Here is a 25,183-nt window from a genome sequence, read left to right on the forward strand (position 1 = left end):
GATGATGTTGTAATCCTTCTTAATTGTTCTTCAAGCATGCTCACTTTATTTCTATTATCATCATATTTATTTCATCTTCATCAGGGAAGTATCACATTGACTTATGTGTCATATATTTATTTTTTACAAAGGCATTATACAAATATTGTACAGAATACCAATAGTCTGTCTAAATCTTATTCAAGAACAGTTTTTGAATAAGATGTTTCTTATGCCAAATGTAGTGTGACTGAGGCTAGATTCAAAGAACATGTTTGTGGGGTGTCCTATAGATACAGTTCTAGGGAATAAACCAAGGACTGTTTCTTTAAAATAAAATATTACAAGAATTGCACCAAAATCCTTTCAAACATTTAGTGGGGTCAGTTGCACCAGTATTACCCCAGTTTCCCCATGTGTAGTCTTGGAGGCACCTATTTGATGACCTGTATATATTGTATATAACATTGCACATAGCGGTGAGGGTGAGAATTGATCTGAACATGAAGGGTAAATGTAACAGACTTGTAAGTAAGTACATCCCTTACTGTTTACTGTTATTCAATCCCATTCTTTCTGAAGCAAACACAGTGATTTCCAATGTGACAGGTTATACTCCATATATATTTATATATACATATATATGTGTGTGCGTTATACATATATTCAGTATATAGCATATATATTTCATGAAAGGAATGATGATTGCATTAACAGAGGCAGAGCAGATATCCTCTTGTAGTCCGGCAGACACAGCTGCGCTATAAAGTATTCCAATTAGAATGAATTTTGCATTGATACATTTAGTTTGTTTTTTATTGGATTAGCATATAGTGGAAATGATTTTTCAACATAGTCTGTAAAAGCCAATATGTCACTTCGTGTGGTATAATCTTCGAACACAGTCCTATATAACAGCTGGAATAATCCAGAAGTAAGTCAATAGTTTATCTGCACCTTGTTAAAAGCCACCCCTTGTGCCTGGCATCTTTTTTACCACCACCATCCGCTTTGTTTAGCTTTGAAATCTTCTTGTAATTGGCCCTGAGAGACTCACCCGCTGATACTTGCCTACTTTAATACAGCTGGAAGCGCTGGAAGCTGTGTTTGCTCAGACTCACTATCCTGATGTGTTTACCCGAGAAGAGCTTGCCATGAAAATTAACCTGACGGAAGCCAGAGTTCAGGTAAGAAACCTCAAGTGTCCACATTCACTGATCAGACTCATTTTACTACTAGCAGGATGTTATTTGATCTATTTTTGTATCATTTGTCAGAACTTTTTGCTTTGTTCCATTATCGAATCAGGGTTTTAATGAGAAATAAGTCATCGATAATACGCTTCTTTGTTTTTAAAGGCGTTTCCACTACTACTAGGCCCCATATCAGTATACTACTAGGCCATCATGTCTGAATTATATACCGGCATTGATGGTACCAGAATGACAACAACAGATCGGTCAATGTTTTTTTTTGTATAATATAAAATATAAAAAATAAAAAATATTCCATACTACGAAACAACAAAAAACGAAGAAAATGTTCCAATTTAACATCATATTAAACAAAATATTATGTAATACAGACACTATCCCAAACAATGCTGGAAAATCAACAGTCACCCCCTAAAACCCTGGAAACTATCGCGTGGGGAGGGGAGAGAGAGAAAAAAAATGATAATAAAAAAATTATAATAATGAAAAATTATATAAAAAATTATATAAAAAATTATATATAAAAAAATAACTAAAATAATAAAAATAAAAATTATAGTACAAGAAAATTTGATCGGCCAATGTGATACTTCACACCCAAAAGACACTTAATTTACCATTGCATTTCAGATACTGTTATTAACACTTCTTACCAGTAATTTACTGGTTAACATAGGAAGACAAATTCTCCTCTGTGGGTCTTGTTGAATGGATCCATTAAGATGTAAATACTAGGAGGTGACTTTCATGAAAAGAACAAACATACACAAATCCAACACAATCCAATACATTGTTTCATTTCCATACTTAATAAAAAATATTATTGCTGATAAATCCCCAATTGATTCATTGTATCCTTCGTATAATTGATGTCCCATTGTTCTCATACCATTAAAGAGCTCCCGGTTGAGCATTGATATTAGAAGTCTGTAATAATCTATTCTTGGAATGGTTGACTACATTTTTCTCCAGAATTCAGAGATTTTTTTTTCTAAATAGTCTATTTCGAAAAAAAATTCTCTAGGACGCAACAATAATACCTGTGCCAGTGGATTTGTCATGTGCAATAGGCAAGCAATGCAAGTTTTATACCAAGACAGATTGAGTTCAGGCATTGTCGAGGCATCTTGTTACAAGCTTTTTGGGCCATGCCTTATGGTTTAGTAGTTGTAAACCATAAGCATATGTTGGCGAAAAAAAACACGTGATCATTAAGATGTTCCGAGGTCGAGCATGACTTTCTTCGGAAAACTGTTTTTTTCCCATTGGTTTGCTGAAATGAGCCCATCCCTAGATGTTGCCTTCAAAGTGGCCTATCCAATTTAGTGCCGGCACGTTACTCAATAAAAGGGCTTGGCCAGACTGAAACAGCGATAAATCATACATGCGCCATTTTCATCGGCTTATTTTCTGCTCATCGTTTCATACTTATACTCGTATAATAAATGGAAAGGCAGCTGAGCCGCAGGTCTTGACATTTGAACAGTTTTTGCGATTTTTTTATTCCCTTTGTTCGAAACATGAGAATGTGATGATAATATAATAATTCTTGCAGTAAATCTTACCTAGAAATAATAAAATATCTAGACATCATTATGTAATATTGTATAATGCTTGACTGACGTGCTGTGGAAACTACGCAATACAGAACTGAGATTGTCAAAAAATGTACAGGTCCTAAACCTCTCGAAATTTTTGGTTTGTAAAACTTTTTTGTCTGAAATTTAGAGAATAAAGGTCCTGCTCATCAGAAGAGCATAGGAGACAAGGCAGATGTGTTACGAATAATACAGAGGGTAACTATTAAGTGGGGCACAGATTGCGGTTTCACCTCGGCCCTGGTGCCGAGGGAAACTAAATTGCCCCATAAAATGACACCAGCCCTGCCACAGGCAATGGGGCCCTGGAGCTTCAAGTTATGCCTTGTATTTAATATCTTTATTGTGGAGGCAAGGTCTGAAAGGTCTAAATGGGTTTAATGCAATGACAGGTATTAAATTTTTTTTTTACAATTTTTGGGAATTTTTTAAATAATGTGATGATCGCACATGGATTATGTTTTTCTTTGTTGCTCACAAGTAAAATATCTTTTTTTTTTTATTGAATGATTGATTGAGTAAATATTTCTGGGCAAGCTTAGTTAAATCATGTTAAACCTGCGCACATCTAGAAATAAGTGTGTTATCAAGCACTGGGTAATTTCACACTTGAACAAATTTCTAAAGAATCTTTTCAATTAAGATCTTTTAATTAGGATTGTTTTGTGGTACGAGCCGAGCAGTAAACAGAAAACAAGACCGCTTTATAGGACATACGACTGCATAAAGCCAATATATTTGTCACATGCATGGGCACATTTCCGTTCATGAATTAAGTGCAGTATGACCCTCCATCTGGTGCCGCAAATTATTACAATTTAATATTTCTATTATAATCTATGTTATCCAATGGATACAGGAGAAATATTAATACCGAACAAATAAGCTCTATATTAGGCATTTTTCGTGCCAGAGACATCCAAAGAGGAGAGGGGACTTAAATGGAAAAAATTTAAATATTGTCTCCTTTTTTGGTGCTTATCCATTCGATCTCCTCTTCAACTCAAGACTGGAGAACCAGGTGCCCCCAACACTTGAAGGTCATCTAGGCTGGCCTTAGCAGATGAGAAAATACAGGGAGCTTCTCTGGCTACAGTAGATAACCATTGGGGATATTTTTTCCTTTTTCTTCTTAGCTTATATAGTGTTTATAGAACAGAGAAGCTCCCTGTAGTTTCTCATCACCCGTTTGGACTAAGACCAGCCCTGAGGACCTTATAGTAACCACTCCATGTGCCGTCTATATCCTATGTGGCTAGTACCACTAGCAAATGCTGGCCTCCTATGTCTTTAACCTCACTGCCTTATCAGCTATTTTTGACTTATAAGAATTTTATGTTGTTGTTTTTATGTTTATCCTGTAGATAAAGAGGTAGAGGGACTTGGTGTAAATATGTCTAAGTACAAATTGTGGATAGGAATATGGAAAAATTGTGTTATATTACATATATATTTGTCGGATGACTTTAATTTAGTAGAATGGTCTTCTATAGGAATCTGGACATGTTTTGGTTTAGATTTTGCCACAAAATGGCCCAAATTTTGCAGTATTCCTCCCTCCCTCCTGACATCAGTTCAGAGAGCACATTTGGCCACTGAGAGCAAATGAAGGCTATCTGTCACTTTCACCGTGCACTTTAATAACATCAACATAATGTGGAATATTAGATTAGCTTGATTAATCGGTCATTCATAATTAACTAGTGATAATGTTCTACACTAATTTGTCCGCGTCTCTAAGGTACTGGATTGCATCAGAGAACATCCATTTCCTTGCTCTCGAAAAAAAATAATAAAAAAATAAAAAAAATAAATAAAAGAGAGAGAATAGTGGCTCCCAGCTCGGGTTCAGCATTATCCTGGCTCTCGGAATACAAGACCTTACCATATATATCTCTGTTTTTATATTTCATTTATAGGATGTTTTTGTTTTTTCTTTTTGGTAATAGCGTGCTACCCCCTGGCATTATAGAATCTTTATTTACTGCCAGCCTCATGACGGTTTCTATCAGTATTTTTATTCAATATGGTCAATGTTTCTGCATTCGGAGACGGAATATAGTAAATAGCAGAATATCTCCTTTCTACTTAATCTATATTTTTGTAACGTAGACTGATGGTACTATCTTTAATATGACGTTTCTGTTCTCACCGTGTGGAATTTAAGATGATTGCACATATATTGAAGTTTACTTTTTGTGTCTCCGGTCACAGTTCCCAGGTCAGACAAATAATTAAAGCTGAGTTTTCCCTCGTCTCGAAGCCTCTTTCATACACTTTCACAACTGTAAGTGAGATGAATTGGACAATTAGTGGCCTGGGGGGGGGACGACAGATCCCACTCCCTCTAAAATCTACACCATCACCGTATCTGGAGTCAGGCCAGTTTTGCTGAATCAGTCCTTTCCTAAGGACTGTGTGTAGAATAGAAAAACCAAAAACATACACCTTTTAATGCAGGAGGATTGGGACCACCAAAAAATAAAATAAAAGGCTTATTACTTTGGTTAAATCTAAACATTTATTCTACAATTTCATTACAACAGACATGTCTGTTCCCCAACATATTCTCTACTTAAGTCTTCCGGGTCGGGCTCATGGCTGTATTGCGGCTCGGCTTTGCATGAGGACTCTACTCTACTCTACATGCGTATGCTTCTGATTTTATATACACAGAGTTTTTCCATACTAATCCGACAGAAAAAAGTGGACCATGTATATAACAAAACATTCTCCCCTAGCTCTGCCGCCATAGGCATGGGCCCTAAAACTAATGACAGTCTTTTATTCTATAAACAGAGGTGATGCAAGATGGAAGGTCGGGCCCTACTATGATTGTCCTCAGATTTGCAACCTTCCTTCAAATTCTATTTTCCATTTTTGTAAATATATATACAGAGGATGATAATTTTATATAATCATTATTATTATTAATATTAATAATAATAATAATAATAATAACAACCATCGTACTCATTTATCTTTTGAGATCATTTAATAAAAATTGAGGAGATATTGAAATAATTATTTATCGCAGGGTCATAGTATTACCATCAGATTTAGAAAAGGATCAGGCATGTGCTGGGCGTGTGAGAATCAAGGGGAGGGTTACCCTATAGAGCACCCTATCACCCATTCAATGATGATTAATGGGCCAGAGATAACAGCTTCATGTTGTCAAACAAAACCTTAAATGGGGAAATGAACGAGTTTCTCCCCAGCCCGCTAGTGCAAAGTCATTAAAATATGATAATGAAAAATAACTCAATTAAAGAGCCTTCCAGCTCTGACCTTCTCTCAATTAACAGACAAAGCTTCTGCACAAGTGACCTAAATTTAGACTAAAGATTCTCATTACTCAGCGATTGCCGATGCGTGGGATTAAAGGCTACTTAAATATAATAAAGAGAATCATTAATTACCGATAACTAATAAACACCCATACATTGAACCGGCAGCAATCTGGTAACCCGTTCACTGCTGCTTGCTAGTGATGTATACACTGTCGATTATTGGGAATAATATGGGAACTATCAAGTGACTGAGCGCTCTCGCTGCTTTAGACTCATCGTATACTATGATTTAAGCCTTCCCTATCTCAGCCGTTCAACTGCATTTGGACAGGTTTGCATCCCATGATTTTAATACTAGCACTGCAGGGTTTTTCATGGTTATGTCTCGGTTTGAAAGGGAAAAGAAAATCTTAAACAACATGCGTCTTCTTAGGAAACAGTGAATCGTTTGTTATTACGGTAGATACACATAGCATTGCTAGTCAAAGACGTAAAGACGCGGCGAGACACGACTTCATACTGTTTTATGCGTAGGCTCCTCAGCGGGCCGCAGATGTAGTTCTCCGTGTGGAAAGAGATTACTTGCTTTTTAACCAGCATGTTCATGGCGCTAGTGACTATTAACCCCTTCCCGCCGCAGGCATCTTTCGGATTTTCATTTTTGTTTTTTTCCTCCCCACCTTCCAAAAGCCGTAACTTTTTTTTCTTTTTCCATCAATATTGGCATATGAGGGCTTGCGTTTTTTGCAGGACGCGTTGTCGATTTTCACAGCACGATTTATTGTACGGTAGAATGTAGTGGGAAACTGGGGAAAAAAATATTTGTGGGTTGGAATAGGAAGGAAACAGCGATTCCTCAATCTTTTGGGTGGTTTTGTCGCCATATTCTGAGAATTATAACTTTTTCATTTTTTCGGCGATTTAGCGGTATGAGGGCTTATTTTTTGCGGGGAGAGCTCTAGTTTCTCTTGGTACCATTTTGGGGTACATGAAACTTTTTGATCACTTTTTATTTCATTTTTTTGTGGGAGATGAAGTGACCAAAAACAGCAAATCTGACGGTTTAATTTTTTTTATTTTTTACTGCGTTCACCGTGTGGACTAAATAATGATATATAGTTCAGACTTTTATGGATACGTTGATACCAGTTATGTCAAATGTACTTTTTTTTTTTTGCTTGAGGGAAAGTGGGAAAAGGTGTTATTTTTTAACTTTTAATTTTTTTACATTTTTATTTTTTTAAACAAACTTTATTTTTACTGTTTTTTACTTGTCCCCCTAGGGGAATTGAACCAGCGATCACTGGATCGCTTGCACTATACACTGCAATACTAATGTATTGCAGTATATCGTGATACTGACACTCTCCATGCCAACCAACGGCGGTTGGTGACGATTGCCAACCAACCAGCGGGTGGCCGTTGGAAAGTTACAGGGGGTCCCCCCCTGTTTTTAGTCATTTAAATGCAGCGGTCGCTATTGACCACGGCATTTAACGGGTTAAATAAGCAGGATCGCGCTCATTACCCGGAAGTGTCGGCCAACACACTCGTTCTATGGAGCGGGCTCAGCCCATGAGCCCCGCTCCATACTCGCCCACCCGACGTGTGCCGTATACATATACTACAGATGTCGGGAAGGGGTTAAAATACGAGTTTTTTTCTGCTTTAGGCCACTTTCACACGCCATTATTTTGCTCAGTATTTAAAACCAGTAGTGGAACATAAGCAGAAAAAGTATAACGAGAAAATGTACATCTCTTCCGTGTTTTGGACCCACCCTTGGTTTTGGCGTCAAAATCCGGACCTAAATACTATCGTGGAAAAGTGGCCAAAGGCTTTGTTCACACATTACATATTTGTTGCAGATATTCGGTTGCGGAATCCTCTTGACTTATCTGAAATGTCGCAGATTTTCACCCCATATTATTGTTAATTTATTGTTAAATGTAATATGCGGCTATATGCGCACCAAAATTAGAAACTAAATTTGCATGTAGAACACGCGGATTTAATTGAGTTTTATTTGTGCGGATTTTTAGACCAGTTTCAGTCATTTTTACGCTGTGCGTGAACCCAGCCTTAGGCCCCATGCACGCGTCCGTAGATTTCATCCATCCATAAATACTGTCTGTAAATACGGATCTGTAGTCATTTATAGTCATCCCTAAATAATCCGCATATACGGAACGGTGTCCATAAATACGGTCCGTAGTGCATCAGTATTTACGGATCGCGCTAAAAAACAGAGAGGAATCTTGGGTAATCCCTTGGCGTGGCATAGCAATGCTTCCGTAATTACGGACGGCTACGAATGCACATCTGTAGCCATCCGTACTTAAATAAGTGTCCATAGCCTTCTATTGGAAGTCTGTGCCGTAATTACGGACAAAAAAAGAACATGTTCTATAATTTCCATGGCACGGACACCCATCCATAGAAATACGGAAGGCGCCAGTAGCCCATAGAAATGAATGGGTCCGTAATTACGGATGAAACATACGGTCGTGTGCATGGGGCTTTACAGGCTAACTGGTCAGATTTGAGCCCAGGACCCCAGTGCTGTAAGACGTAAGTGCTACCCACTGATGCCTTGTCCTATCAGGGCATCTTGCTTGGGGGGGGCGACCTTCACTGAGCTCAAGCTGAAGGTCACATCCAGTGCAGAAGTCAGCTCTTGAGGACTGCACAGTATCCATATCTATATCTTGTGTTTTGGACATTTAGTTTCAATTAATTGTACCTGTTTTATAAAAGTATATGTATTTATCAATAATTGAGAACATCTAGAGGTTGGAAGAAGAGCTGCCAGATGACTGTCCAATCCATTTTGCCCTCGACATAAGACAAATCCAAAATTGTACAGATCTGCCAGATAACATTAACGACTTTATGTCTCCTTAAGATAATGACATCACCAATGTATACACTATTGGTCCTAGTTGGGGGGTGCAGATTGGGTCTATAAATACAGATATTCATGTACATTGATTTATTTTGTGTCAAGGCTATATTCTTACTTCGTACTTTCCAAGCAAGCTGTTTTTAGTATAATTGTTGTGTGGAACAAGCCGAAAACATTACATAGGATAAATGACTGCATTATACTAATATATTTGTTCCCTGTATTGGCAAATTTGCAATTGTGCAGTAAGATCCCCACAAGCGGCGGCAAATTCTTACAATTTAATATTTCTATTATAATCTATGTTATCTAATTCATATAGGATAGAGAATATACAAACTCTATTCAGTAATTTAAAAGAGAGCACGTAGCAAATTTTAAGATATGGCCCCATTCTTGGTGCTGATTTATTCCATTACCTCCCCATTCGCTTCCATTGCAGTGCGGTCAAACAGACAAGACCAATGTAGATTCTCTTTAATAATTCCTGCCCCCTTCATGGATCTTTTAGCAGCCCCTTCATGGACCTTATAGCAGCCCCTTCATGGACCTTACAGCAGCCCCCTTCGTGGACCTTATAACAGCCCCTTCATGGACCTTATAGCAGCCCCTTCATGGACCTTATAGCAGCCCCCTTCATGGACCTTATAGCATCCCCCTTCATGGACCTTACAGCAGCCCCCTTCATAGATCTTACAGCAGCCCCCTTCATGGAACTTAAAGCAGCCACCTTCATGGACCTTATAGCAGCCCCCTTCATGGACCTTATAGCATCCCCCTTCATGGACCTTACAGCAGCCCCCTTCATAGATCTTACAGCAGCCCCCTTCATGGACCTTAAAGCATCCCCCTTCATAGATCTTACAGCGGCCCCCTTCATGGACCTTAAAGCAGCCCTTTCATGGACCTTATACCAGCCCCTTCATGGACCTTATAGTAGCCCCTTCATGGACCTTATAGCAGCCCCCTCTATATAGATCTTACAACATCCCCCTTCATAGATCTTACAGCAGTCCCCTTCATGGACCTTACAGCAGCACCATTCATAGATCTTACAGCAGCACCCTTCATTGACCTTATAGCAACCCCTTCATGGACCTTATAGCAGCCCCTTCATGAACCATATAGCAGCCCCTTCATGGACCTTATAGCAGCCCCTTCATGGACCCTATAGCAGCCCCCTTCATAGATCTTACAGCAGCCCCTTCATGGACCTTATAGCAGCCCCTTCATGGACCCCATAGAAGCCTTCTTCATAGACCTTATAGCAGCCCCCTTCATGGACCTTACAGCAGCCCCCTTCATAGATCTTACAGCAGCCCCCTTCATGGACCTTAAAGCATCCCCCTTCATGGACCTTACAGCAGCCCCCTTCATAGATCTTACAGCAGCCCCCTTCATGGACCTTAAAGCATCCCCCTTCATAGATCTTACAGCGGCCCCCTTCATGGACCTTAAAGCAGCCCTTTCATGGACCTTATACCAGCCCCTTCATGGACCTTATAGTAGCCCCTTCATGGACCTTATAGCAGCCCCCTCTATATAGATCTTACAGCATCCCCCTTCATAGATCTTACAGCAGTCCCCTTCATGGACCTTACAGCAGCACCATTCATAGATCTTACAGCAGCACCCTTCATTGACCTTATAGCAACCCCTTCATGGACCTTATAGCAGCCCCTTCATGAACCATATAGCAGCCCCTTCATGGACCTTATAGCAGCCCCTTCATGGACCCTATAGCAGCCCCCTTCATAGATCTTACAGCAGCCCCTTCATGGACCTTATAGCAGCCCCTTCATGGACCCCATAGAAGCCTTCTTCATAGACCTTATAGCAGCCCCTTCATGGACCTTATAGCATTTTTGATCTGACAGAAATATAAAGCGGATTTTGCTGCTGTTATGTTTATCAGGTAGATAAAGAAGTAGGATGGCTTGACGTAAAGTGCAATGTAAATTCATATAAATAAGAACATATATATATTTGTGTAGAAATTGCGGTATAGCTAATGAAAGATTAGGTATACACATACGTGTGATATTCCTGTATGTATTTAATTGATTCATTTTGTGTCAAGGTTTTTTTCCTCTACTAATGTACTTATAGGGATGATCATGTTACAGATGACAGCATTTATTAGAGTAGCTGCTTAAAACATAGACATCTCCGTGCTTACACGTGAATGTTGTCCTTCTCTGCCGGGATCTTAAGAGAAACAGCATTATTGTCATTTGTGACAGCTTTGTTAGTATGCAGATGACTCGGTAGTCACTGGTGTTTGAGCGCATTCCCAGTAGGGGGCTTTTAAATTATGTCTTGAGCAAATACATGCGTAAAATAGCATGACTCTCAGATAAAGTATGAAAATTACAGGTCCATTAAACTCAGTCTGTAAATTTTTTTTAAAGTGGTTCAGCTGCAATACCAGACACAGCCTATGAACAGGAAGGGCGCTATTCTTGGACAAAAAATGGCGGGCTTTTTTTTCTAATCCTGGAAATCCCTTTAACCAGATCTGCAGTTTATCCTGTGCGTGGGAACATACTTATGGGCTGGGTTTCAACTAATCGTGAACACTAAAATTCTATGCGGAAATTCCGCAGCATTTACAGTAGCAGCAAAGTGAGTGAGATTTAGAAAATATCATGCCCACGCTGCGGAAAAAACCCACAGCGAAAATGTTCATAAATTAACCTTTGGTGTGGATTTTAAGTCCGCAGCATGCTGCGTTTTCATTGCTTTTCTGTTGCGGGTTTTCCCCATTGAATTAAATGGGGATGCAAAACCTGCAACAAATAGCCAAGTGTTGTGATTTTGATGCGGAATTTCAGCGATTCCACCGCAAAAATTGCAAAGTTAGAAAAAAACGGCTTATACTTACTACTTGGGAGTTGTCATAACGGCGCTTTCTTCTGTTCATTTTCCAGTCCGGCCTCCTGGGATGACATTTTATCCCATGTGACTGCTACAGCCAATCACAGGCTGCTGTGGTCACATGGGCTGCAGCGTCAGTTTTTAACTGTCCTGTGAATATAGCCTAATCACACGGCCTTGCATCGGTCGTTTTTTTTAACGGCCGTCAAACGGCCACCTACAGAACACTAAAGTTCTATGTGTCTATTCACATGTCCGTTTTTCTAATGACCGGTGAATACTGCCCGTTAAAAAATAGAACATGACATGGCCGTTTTTATGGCCTGACGGCCCCCATGGAGCAGTTTTTAGCAGCCATTTTTGAGAAATCAATCCATGTGACGGCGTTGGTCACAAGGCGACTCAATAACAATTGACAGTGCTGGTGAGGCAATAGAACTATTGGCGTCCTTCCCTGCCATTCAGCGTTTTTTTGTGATGCAGCTGGTGCGATGAAGAAACTAGGCCTACATCACCGGAGGAAAGGACGGGGCGTAAACGGGGACAGGCGAGTGGCGCTATGTGCACCGTATGTGGCACTATTTACTTGGGAACTGTGGCACTATCATTGTGGGAACTGGCACTATCCATTTGGACACTACCTACAGTGGGCACTCTGGCACTATCTGTATGGGCACTGTGGCTCCTTCTTTGTGGGCACTATCTACAGTGGGCACTGTGGCACTATCTATGTGGACACTATCTGTGGGCACTATCTACATTGGGTACTGTGGCACTATGTGGGCACTGTGACACTCTCTATGTGGGCACTGTCTACAGTGGGCACTGTGGCACTATCTATGTGGACACTGGCACTATGTACAATGGGCATAATGGCACTATGTGGGCTCTATAGACAGTAGGCATTGGCACTAACTACAGTGGGCACTATGGCACTAACTACAGTGGGCACTATGGCACTATCTATGTGGGCGGTGTCTATGTGGGCACTGGGGCACTATCTACAGGGGTATTGTGGCACTATCCACATGGGCACTGTGGTGTTTTCTGTAGGTCGGGACAAAAAAACGCAGACGAAAGAAATTCATCTGTTTTTTTTTTAACGGCAGTAAAGAACGGATGGCACGTAGATGACAAACGGCCGTTAAAAACGGTCATATAGCCAGGAGATTTTTAACGGCTGTTTTTTTCACGGTCATGTGACTATAGCCTCTTAAGATAATAACAATAATAACATTATCTGCCAACATAATGCTGTGCATATTCCATTCCATTAAAATGCCATATTCTTTACATGTTATAGACCCAATATTCGTAATCATTGGTAGTTAGTTTTCGTTGACCACCCGTGATGCCGACAGGAAGTTGTGAAGTGGTTACCTGCCGTTGTATAAGGTAGGAGCACGGAAGATAGGGCAAAGGAGGGTCGAAGGAATAAAATAATGCAGGTATCTGGGGTTTAGGACTACTGCAAAAAAAAAACCTGTGTCTGAATAAAGCTTTATCAGGCGTATTACCATATATCACATCATGGAACTTGCTCTTTAGTCATTCTAATATTAAATCATGTTCCCCACAATGACACGTTACTTTGACATCTTTTATATTTTAGGTCTGGTTTCAGAATCGGAGGGCAAAGTGGAGAAAAACTGAGAGGGGTAGTTTCGAACAAGATGGTTCAAAAGAAGGTACAGCTGAAGTTTCCTCCCCCTCCCGAAATATTAATTCTCCTTCTTCAGGGGACACTGCAAGGGGCAAAAAGGAAAATATCGACGCACAACAGAGGTAGGGGCATAGTGATTTTATACAGACTAATTTAAAAAAAAGAGTAATTGTGAGTGTAATTTTTTTTATCCTTATTATAGTGGCTCTCGGGCAGGGCATGGTCTTATTATGTGCATAAAGCGTATATTAAGTGCCGTATATTTAGGATCAGATCTCATCCGGATTTACAGTTCTCCTTGTATACAGGCCCATAAAGAAAAGCTGTCAATCATTCAGAATCAGCCCCCTATCCAGTCTGAATTTTTTAGGGACTCTGTACTCGTACTCATACAAGGCTTTAAGGACCAAGAGATGTTTGTTTTGCTTTTGCCTTCTCGTATCCTGTCAGCCATAACTTTTTTTTATGTTTAGGGTCACGTAGGCATTTGAGACCTTCATTCTTGTGGGGCAAGTTGTATTTTTTTTGGCATAATCTTCGGGTTAATATTTGGTAGTGTTGAATTTGTATGAATTTTTTTAAAGTGCCAGAATGCATTAAAAAAGCTATTCAACTTTTTTTTTTGTTATCATTCATCGCTCACCTTAATTGGGTTAAACTGGCAAAATATTATTGTACCAGTCATTCTAAGTATGAGGATAACAAATATGTACTGTAAATATTTTTTTGGACTCTTTATTGACTTTTATTTAATAAAAAATGTTTATTTGAAAAATATAGCTTATTGTAATTTTTTGTTTTACCTAATTTTTTTATAATCGTAGATTTGATTTGATTATTTATTACGTTTTTTAAGACCATTAGGGTGCTTTTAAATTGAAACATTAAAATGTCGTAAAGTTTAAAAAGACTTTTAGGAATTTTTTGAGTAGGGTACTATGCACATGTTACTATTTGTGGTAGCCTACACTATTTATGGACATATTATGTTAAATTATTATATATAATATAGAATTGTTTTTTTGCAGTTTTACATGTTGTAAGTACGTAGTATTTGCATACACCATATTCATTTCTTCATTTCTTCTTGTTAACAACAGGTGTCTGTCTCATGATAGAGCAGTTCCTCCAGCAACATCCTTCTTTCCATCTTGTTTGCCAGGAGCTCTATTAAACACTGCCAGCTATGCCCAAGCCTTGTCACATGTTGCTTCTCTGAAAGGTGAGCAGTCATTCTAAATGTCAAGGAATTGTGATCGTGCATGGATGCAGCTAATCTTCTGACAGATAGCTATACAACATATAAAACATTAAGGCCACATGCGCACGAACGTGTTTTTGCGGCCACAATTCCCCCGAAAATCCACGGAACAATTGCGGCCCCATTAATTTTGTTGGGCCCATGCACACGACTCTGGTTTCCACGGTCCGTGCATGGCCCAGGAGCCTGGACCGCAGAAAGAACGGACATGTCTTATTACGGCCGTGTTCTGCGGTCCAGCCTCATAGAGATTAATGCACGCGGCCATGTGCACAGACCGGGATTTGCGCGTGGCCCGCGGGTGACTCTCCGAAAATAACACCCGTGCACATGGCTACAGTCGTGTGCATGAGGCCTTAATTGTATTTAACAAAGCAGACACAGGCTTCCATAAAACGGCTTGTGCCTACTGGAAAGCACTTGGGAATTGATATCTCCAGGGCTCCCCATAAATTAGAGTAATGGGTAAATATTAGGAAATACCGTAAACTCAGTTACCTATTACAAAAGTGTAGTCTCTGCTTATTTATTTATGTTACTTATATAGTTCTATCATATTCCTCAGTGATGTACGGAGTTTGTCCTTACTCACTGTCCCCATTGAGGCTCACAATCTAAATTCCCTATCTGTATGTTTTTGGGGTGTGGGGGGACACCGCAGTACCCGGAGGAAAGCCACGCAAACAGCGTTGGACTGGGGCTCCTTAGGCCCACCAAGTGAGATGATTCTGAGGGCCCAGCCCCTTCTATATAGACATCTACATATTCACTTTTCATTTCATCATAGTCCTTGTTGTTATCATTGTACACATAGGATATATCATCAATAAGGTCAAATATGTAATTTGTGAATTATCCCATAAGAAATAGGCCCTCGCGGCAAGTGATTGGCTCCAAATGGGGTGTCTTCTGCTGGACATTTTTAGGACCATTATTGTGTCAGAGCTTGGGCTCACCAAAGGATCCTCTGGTTCTCTGGTGGGCCAATCTGAGCCTGTCCGCAAACATGGGGAGAACATACAAACTCCATACAGATGTAGTACTTGGTTGGATTTGTAACCACCGAGTAGAACTTTTGAAAACAGATTTATGTTGACTTTGTGTTATGTATTAGGTATTCATTAATGTGGTGCTGGTGTACATTAAGTGGATGAGGTTGAATATTGTCTGTTGGGCATTGGGTGTCTAAAAATCTTGTCTTGCCACTAAATGTAGTTTCTGTTCTTATAACGAGTTTGTATGTGGGGCTTCAGTGACTTTTGTAATCCTTGATGGCATAGGGGGTACCTTATAATTTCTCTTGGTTTAGAGTAGGTCGCTTTATCTTAGTTAGCTTTTTATCTTCTTTCTTGTCCCTGGTGGCCCATTGGGTAATGGTACCTTCCCTCCAAGACCTAGTGACGTAGTTTCCTGTAAGTTTGATTTTCTCATCATTAAATTACTACCAGCCTGCTCTGAGAAGATCATCATGACACAAAGAAGGGACAGTGATCATCATTGTTTTACACTCTGGTTTATCCATAGGATTTTCCTACAGAGCACTAGTCCGACACTATGCCTCCACCCTTATAATTCTAGAAAGAAGACAAAACAATATGGCGCTACATAGTGTAATGTGTTAAAGCCAGTGAAGTGTCTTGTTCAATTGTGCTGTATGGTCACAATACAGTTGTAGGCATGTAATGACCAATAGGTATCCTCGGCTGCAGCACCTGTTGTCCGGTCCCATCTATAACGTCTGTTGGATAAGAGAATTCTGATAAATAAAATAACAGGTACTAGGACGTTGCAGAATTTAGGCAATAGACCGTAAAATATTGATGAAAAATACTTCATTAGGCTGGGTTCACATCTGCGTTCTTCTTTTCCATTCTCCTGTTCCATCAGAGGAACGAAAAGAATGGAAGTGCCATAGCCATTGCATGACGGACACTAGCGGTTCCCGGCTGAATCCTTTGACTTTAATGGGTTCCATTGGGTTTCCGTCAGGGTGCCCATCAATTTAATGGAAGAAATAGCACACAATGCTGTGCTATGTCTTCCAAAATTTTTGACCGGATCTGCAATGGAGACTTCTAATGGAACCTCCGACGCAGATGTGAACCTAGCCTTAGTCATACTATGCGTTACGGTGCTGAACTGGCACCTGGCATGATTTTTTTGAACCATTATTTTTAAGCATTGCTGTCTTTTTAAATAAAAGTCAAAGAAGCATAATTTTTTGTTTTTCGTGGAGAGATTAGGATGTTGGCCCTCAGTAGATGCATAAGTAGGCATGTCGAATAAGTTGTCCCCTTTATATGCTTGTTCTTATTTTAGTAGAAATGTTTTGAAGGTGCATTGATTGTAAAGTTTTATAAATATATATATATATATATATATATATATATATATATATATATATATATATATATATATAAAAAACTTTAATAATCAATGTACCTTCAAGACATTTTTACTAAAATAAGAACAAGCATATAAAGGGGTCAACTTATTCGACATTCACCTGCACTGCACGCTACAAACCCCACCCCTATATGCTACGTGACATCTGTAGCAGTGTCCTGATTGGCCTCGGAGCCATCACTCCCGCATCGGGGATATTGGTAAACTGCAAAAACCTATATTTTAATAAGGCAACAAACAAGATTATACAATAGTATACAACGATGGAAAATAATGGAGGTTGCAGAACAAACTTTACATTGTGTTTGAAACATGGACATTGGATATAACTGATGGGACGAATCTTAATAGAAGTCCCCAGTGAAGAATGGTTCTCAGGAGGACCAAACAAACGGTTAAATTATTGTAGAGTCTATGAATGTCCGATGAATAAGTATGACTTCAACTATTACTAAAAATTGTGGTACAATTATGTAGAAGTTTTTAATTACTATGGACGAGGCCTCATCTTCCTGTTCACCGGCTTTCTTGTCACCCAGCCACAATATTGGCGCTCCACAAGCTCGTCATTAAATGTTCCACATGGCTGTCCTAGTGGCGATAAATATTCTTCACAGTTTATCTCTTTCTAGTATTGCTGGGCAAACGTCTTCCAGCACAGCGCTCTGTGGTTTCCTGCCCCAGTTATTGCCTTGGCGTTTACTCATGTTGAGCGCAGAATGATCTTGTGATTGTGTGGTCGGACGGAGGAGATTTCCTGCCATTTCAATTACTTACTGTTAAAAGCATCAGGGGCATGCAACACAGTCACATCCTTTAATGACCAGTAGTATAACTCAGCGATTAATTAATAGCAGCCAGTTATTAATTGGGGAGCAGCGGGCATTAACTTAATATATATATTGGCCTTTGATCTCCTGCATAATATAATCACGATCATGTCATAACTTGTTAGTCCTTCGTCTCTTGTCAGTCCAGACTTACTAGTCCCATACCTTGGAGCAATGTTGAATTAAGAATTGTAAAAAAAACCTGCTCGCAGATCAGCAAACTATTTTTACAGTTGATGCGGTCCTTGATTCACCATGATTTTCGTGCTGAACCCTTCACGTGTTTATGCCACTTTTAGGAGACAACTTGGCTCTGTTTTGGGTTTCGGTGGTCTTTTCTGTATTTTTCACGGCAGGACTAGTGCAGGACTTTTTGCTGTCAACCGTGGCGAACCACATTCAAGTGGATGGGTTTTGTTGGTATTCGCCAGTCTCCGCTTGAAAATAGATCTAGAATAACTGTCATGACTATAACGGAAACCACAAAACACAGCTGGATCCATCGTACGATGGACCCATTCCACCAAGGTTGCATATTTTTCCCATCAAACATGACAGGATCTGCGACGGAGCTCTGAACGGAGCCTCCAATGCAGATGTAAATATAGCCGAAGATGGTTCCGATTTCAGGTTCATATTTCTATTTTCGCAGTATAAAAACCGTTGATAGTGGATAATTTCATTCGGACATCGGTCTTTATTAGTTCAGTCATGATCAGTATTACTTGTCTTGATCTGCCATGTTTCCTAGTTGAGTTTTTAAAGATTTGATCATCTTCACTCAGCAGGATTCAGTCCTAACCAACAATGTGGCTGTGTAAGGCTGTAGCGTAGGGGTCAGAAAACCTCGACACTCTAGCTGTTCTGAAACTACAACTCCCAGTGTGCCCTGACAGTCAAAGGCTTTATTCTTCCAGCCAAAGGCTGTTAGGACATGCCGGGTTTTGTAGTATCACAATAGTTGGAGCGCCCAAGGTTGAAGATCTCTGTTGTACTGCCCTTGTGCCCTAGTCTAAGTTTCTTTAGAAGTGTGGAAGTTTACCACTGTCGTACCACTCTTTTCTAGCATGAGCGATGACAAGATCCTCTTCCTCTAGACATGTAATAGTTAATGATTGTTTCCGAAGGTCGATTTGTTTGCCTGTGTTCAGAGCTTTGATCAGAGATGGGGAGGTGAGATTTGGTGTGTGTTTGTGTGGGGAGGGGGCTTCTTCCTGTCAGACTCACAGAATTGATTCCCCTTCTCCCCACCACAGGGAGGCTGGATTATTACATTAAGTATTAATCTGTTCAGATGATCTCACCGTGCGATACTCTGATTCAGCACTATATCTGCAGCTAATGGAGACCAAACCCTTTCACTGCCAGGTGACTTGCAAAAGTATGCAGAATTTAAAATGGGTAGCAGGATAGATAGATAGATAGATAGATAGATAGATAGATAGATAGATAGATAGATAGATAGATAGATTGATTATAGATAATAGACGGATAAACAGATGGATAAATGGATAGATAGATAGATAGATAGATAGATAGATAGATAGATAGATAGATAGATAGATAGATAGATAGATAGATAGATAGATAGATAGATAGATATGAGATCGATAGGTAGATAAATGATAGATAATAGATGTATAGATAGATCGATAGATACATCCATACAGTATAATGCCCCCTTAGCGGCCCCTAGTGCCAGTGCCCACATATTAAAAGTCAGTGCCCACATATTTCCACAGTGGCCATGTAGGTAGTGCCACACACAATGCCCATGTAGATAGTGCCACAGTGTCCCCTGTAAATAGTGCCACACCCCCTTAAAGATAGTGCCACCCCTCCTTCTCCTGTAGCTTTTGGGACTCCCTCTAGAGGCGGAATCCCCAGCCAGAGCGTCAGCAACACTCTTGTCTGGGATTCTGCTCCAGGAGGAGCCACTGACGTCACTGTCCGTATATGGCACGTGAAGTCAGGGATTCCCCATAGGAGCGGAATCCCCGGGCATTGCACCGGCAACACCGTTGCGGGGATTCGCTGCAGGAGGAGGCGGAGCCACTGACGTCACTGTCCATATTTGGATAGTGACATCAAGGGCTTCCCCGGACTCAACGCTTAAAGTAGCGCTGTGCTCGTGGAGTCCTCTGTACCAATGCTGAAGCAGGGAGCTGACGGTTTCTTGCTTCAGCATTGGTTTCAACTGTATCTGCGTCCTGAGGAGGTATGAGATGGATAAATAGATAGATAGATAGATAGATTATAGATAGATAGATAGATATAGATAGATAGATAGATAGATAGATAGATAGATAGATAGATAGATAGATAGATAGATAGATAGATAGATAGATAGATAGATAGATAAAACAAAATAAAATGATTCCTTGTTATGCTTGTTATCCATATAGTAGAAATGTTTTGAAGGTATGTTCACCTGTGAACACCATTTAAGGCATCATGTACACAACCTTTTCTGTTTTGCGGACTTTAAAACACGTATCCTAGTGGCTTCCGTGTGCTGTCTGTGTTTTTTCGGAACCATACGGTAGAATGGGTGAGACGAACTGCAAACACGGAATAGAAGCATAGGACAAGTTCTATAATTTTGCAGAACGGACACACGGATTCGAAAAACAAACTAATTTGTGCATGGCAAAAAACGGATAGTGCACTGAAGAAAACAACATTCTTGTGCATGAGCCCTTAGGCCTAGTTGACACAGAGGAATTAGCATGCAGAAAAAATCTGCTTCAAAATTCCTTAAGTAAGTATGTTTTGCCGTTGTTTTTCACTGCGTTTTTCGCCTGCGGGCAAAAAGATACCGCGAGAAACGCTTTTTCTGCCCTCCACTGATTTCAATCGGAGATCAGAGGCGGAACTGCGGCAAGAAAGAACATGCCGTTTTATTTTACCGCGAGCAGCTAAAAGCCGCCGCAGAAAAAAACGCCTCCGCCTCCCATTGAAATCAACTAGGAACCAGTTGCTAGGCCCCCAATTGTCAACCAGAGATAACAGCAACCAGTTTCAATCTTCCTGGTAGGCAACCATAAGGTAGACTTTGTGTAGATCATCTCACCCTCCCCTATTTTATGAGATCCCATTAATAATAATACCGCAGACCCCTGTAGATAATGCCAAACACCCCTGTAGATAGTGCCACACAGCCCGCTCTTGTAGATAGTACCACACAGCCCCTGCTTTGTAGTGCCCCCTAAACAAATAAACAAAAATGAATACTCACCTAGCCCCATTCTTGTGATGAACGAAGCTGTTCCACAGCCTCCTTAGCAGCCTATGAGACGACGAGACGGGACCCTTGCATAGTTATTGCGCCGGCCTGCGCAGGGATCTTGTCCCAGCACTTTATAGACTGCAGGCCTAACGTAGCCTGTAGCCTAGTGAATGGCAGAGCAGGGAGATAGCTTCCTGATCTGCCATAGTATTCAATTGTATCTGCATCCTAAAGACGCAGATACAGTTGAATGTGGCAGTCGCCCGGAGCCCCGAATGCCCAGTGCTAGCGATGCCACCGGGCATAAGGGGGGTATCGCAGATTCGTTTTTATATGGATGGTAAATATTAGGGCGATAATCAGGTTGATACCTAGAGGAGAGGGCTCCCAATAACTACAGTTAAAATGGCTCTCCTTCCAGGTTCATCTCTTTATCACCATTAACATTTGTGAAGGGTTTTATGACCCATGGGCCAGTCCCCCATTCCCTAATGTGATGTTTGTGAAGAGGAGTAGCCCTAAATAGCTTTACACAGTCCATGGAGCTAGGCATCAGTGTGTTTGGTGCAACTTTCAAAATACTTTTTTATTACAGATTATCTTTACTTTTTAAGATACAGCTGCTTTGTATCCAGTATACAGAGCAGCTGTATCATGTGCTGAGACCTGAATCCGTCACGCAGGATCCAAGTAGTCAATCTTACCTAAGTTATGAACTTAGATGTGATCAGTAACAGCTCAATCCTGGAGTCAGTGCCGCTGACCTGACAGATACAGGTTTCAGCGCTAGATACAGCAGCTCTGTATACAGGGTACAAAGCAGCTGTATCTCAAAAACGAAAAATAAATTTTAATAAAAAGTATTTTGAAAGATGCACCAAACACACTGATACACATTTTTTAAAAAAAAATAAACAAAAAAAACATTTCAAAGGTGTGAGATGTGGATTTGTGGAAAAGTCACAGAGACTTGGGCCTTTGGTATCATTAGCACAGGGGGAACCCCATGTATACACCTGCTTTTTTCTTTATTTAAAGGGGTTTTCCAGCCAGTAAAAATTGATGGCCTGTCCACAGGATAGGCCATCAATAGCTGATGGGTCGGGGTCCTTCTCCCGGGACCCCAGTTGAGCAGCTGTTTTGAAGCGCTGCTTCCCCTTCATTTATTCTTGCTCACTTTGAATCTTCGACACGCATTTAGTGGTGATTAAAAGGTATTGCAGCCTTCTGCTCCTATTGAAGTGAATGGGATAAGGCTGCAATACCCGTGAATCGCCGCTAAATGCATGTAGAAGATTCACAGTGAGCAAGTACAAATTAAGGAAAAGCAGCACTCGTACGAGCGCTGCACCCCCTTCAAAACAGATGATCGCCGGGGGTCCCGGGAGTCGGACCCCGACCCATCAGCTATTGATGGCCTTTCCTGAGGATAGGCAATCAATTTTTACTAGCTGGAAAACCCCTTTAATCTGTCCTGGACATGTGATGTTATTACAGTTACAGTACAGTTATGTGTACAAGTCGGCGGCGGTGTGATCATCCCATGACTAGGACAGATTTTTATTCACTGGAAGTAAACATTGAAGGCTCAGTGCAAGCAGAGATCTTTAGAAAAATATATACAGAGAGTACATTAAACATTGCATACATTTTTATTATATATATATATATATATATATATATATATATATATATATATATATAAAATGAATAACTTTATTTGTTTAAATTGTAATACCACTTGTAAATGTAGAATCTGAAGTGAAAGATTTTTTAAAGAGGTTATTGAACTGTTTGGACTACATTTTGTCTTCTAGGTGGTCCTCTTTGTTCCTGCTGTGTGTCCGACCCTCTGGCTCTTTCTTTTTTACCCCCTTATAGCTGTCAGAGCCACCGTACAGCAAGTGTGGCAGCTCTACGAATGAAGGCAAGGGAGCACTCAGAGGCAGTGCTGCAATCAGCACAGTTACTTCCTCCGACAGGAAATAATTCTGGAAGTTCAATAACAACCCCGCAAGAAGGTGCGCAAGAAAGAACATCTCAGGCTCAAGAACAGAATGAAACCGAAAAAAGTGTATGATTTAAAGGCACCTCCATATTAAATCATTAAATCAGAATCAATTATATTTGGACTTGGGCTTAAAATATTCCTACATATAGTTCTTCACTTTACGGCCGGGATACTGTACAGCTCTCTGGTACAATTATATAATAAGTTCAAGCTCTGCAAAAGTTTTACTATCCTGGAACTTTAATAAGTATATTTTGGACTCTTATGGTAACTTGCTACAGTAAATGTGGAGATGAGGGGTATTTTGTTGTTTTTTACTTGAAACAACTTGAAATATTGAATTTTAGTTACCCCCGGAACTCAAGAATGCTATATTACTACTCAACGTGGATGACTACAGCACAAAACTGCAAGAAATATTATATTATTGTAACAAAATATGTTTAATGTCTCTATATTTATCACTATTTATTTGGGAAGTGGATGATGGGAAGGATTTTATTCTTAGATACTATGTTATGATTAGTCGCTCTTTTTGTCTACCATAAAGATGTGCTCCTTTTTCAATCCTTACCTTGCCAAAGACATGCAAGAATTTTTTCCTTAATAGCTGAATTGCCAAACTTTCCGGACCATCACCAATTGGAACGGTGCTGATGCTAATGTTCAGGAATTCAGGAGTGAACGGGTTTCCTTTCTAGGCTTTTAAAAAAATATATATAAAAAATAGTATATTAATATTAATTAATCAATTTTTCCAAAGTCTGCCACCAGGTGGAGCTGTGTGTTTGGTGAAAGACATGATTGGTTTCGGGAAAGGTCTGATTTTTAATATAAATATATTAAAATATCAACATTTCCTAATGAACAGATTTTTCGTAGGGCACATGGCAGCTGGGTGCATGGAGCCTGGCCGGTGGCATACAGAGTTGTAAACCATTATACAGATGTAGCCATCTTTATCTTGACTCTTAACGCATTAAATAAACAGTGGCAAGAAACTTTAACTTAACTTTTTCATTGACTGTTCAAAGGCTTTTGTTGTGTGCTATCACGCTGCAGAAAGTTATCAGAGTCAAGATAAACTTGGCTACATCTGTATTGTTAATAAGAAAATGCAAACTTTACATACTGTTCATATGTAAAGAATATGGAAAAAATGGCTATTTTCTGCCACACTAGTATCGGCAACTGAATATGCTAAATTGGCTAAATTTAACCAAAGAGTTTGGTTCCCATTTCGTAACGTACAAAATAATATTTTCATTTTCAGTTTGATATTCAGATATTTGACTTGTTTGGACTATTTATGTTGTTTCAGCATCTCTGAAAACCTGTATCTGTGATATGAGAAGCCGAGCAGTATGCATTACTCTAAATTTTGTGATATTTCTCTCTATTTTTTTTTATCATATTCTGGTGTCATCTTCCTCTTGACAATACCCTATAGATTCTCTATGGGGTTTAGGTCAGGCGAGTTTGCTGGCCAATCTTGTCAGCAGAGGCAAGCATGAAGTGCTCTAAAATTTCCTGGTAGACGGCTGCGCTGACTCTGGACTTGATATAACACAGTGGACCAACACTGCTGCTCAGTGTCCAAAGTCCTGTTCTCAGATGAAAGTAAATTTTGCATTTCATTTGGAAATCTCGGTCCCAGAGTCTGGAGGAAGAGTGGAGAGGCGTAAATCCAAGTTGCTTGCGGTCCAGCGTGAAGTTTCCACAGTCAGTGATGATTTGGGGGCCGTGTCATCTGCTGGTGTTGGTCACTGTGTTATATCAAGTCCAGAGTCAGCGCAGCGTCCACCAGGACATTTCCCAGCACTTCATGCTTCCCTCTGCTGACAAGCTTTATGGAGATGCAGATTTCTTTTCCCAGCAGGTCTTGGCACCTGCCCACACTGCCAAAAGTACCAATAC

At 40.1% G+C, this 25,183-nt stretch overlaps 1 protein-coding gene across 1 annotated transcript in view; it reads left to right on the forward strand.

Moving 5' to 3' along the window:
• The window catches only part of DRGX (dorsal root ganglia homeobox), a 27,521-nt gene extending 3,878 nt beyond the window's left edge, over positions 1–23,643 (forward strand). Inside the window, 4 exon segments of the mRNA XM_075842839.1 lie at positions 1,065–1,166; positions 13,479–13,662; positions 14,650–14,751; positions 23,073–23,643. Of these exon segments, the coding sequence (XP_075698954.1) occupies positions 1,065–1,166; positions 13,479–13,662; positions 14,650–14,751; positions 23,073–23,335 (651 nt within the window). The 3' untranslated portion in view covers positions 23,336–23,643.
• Positions 23,644–25,183: the final 1,540 nt, after the last annotated feature.

The sequence above is a fragment of the Rhinoderma darwinii genome, chromosome 11, assembly GCF_050947455.1.
Source record: "Rhinoderma darwinii isolate aRhiDar2 chromosome 11, aRhiDar2.hap1, whole genome shotgun sequence".
Classification (NCBI taxonomy): Eukaryota; Metazoa; Chordata; class Amphibia; order Anura; family Rhinodermatidae; genus Rhinoderma; species Rhinoderma darwinii.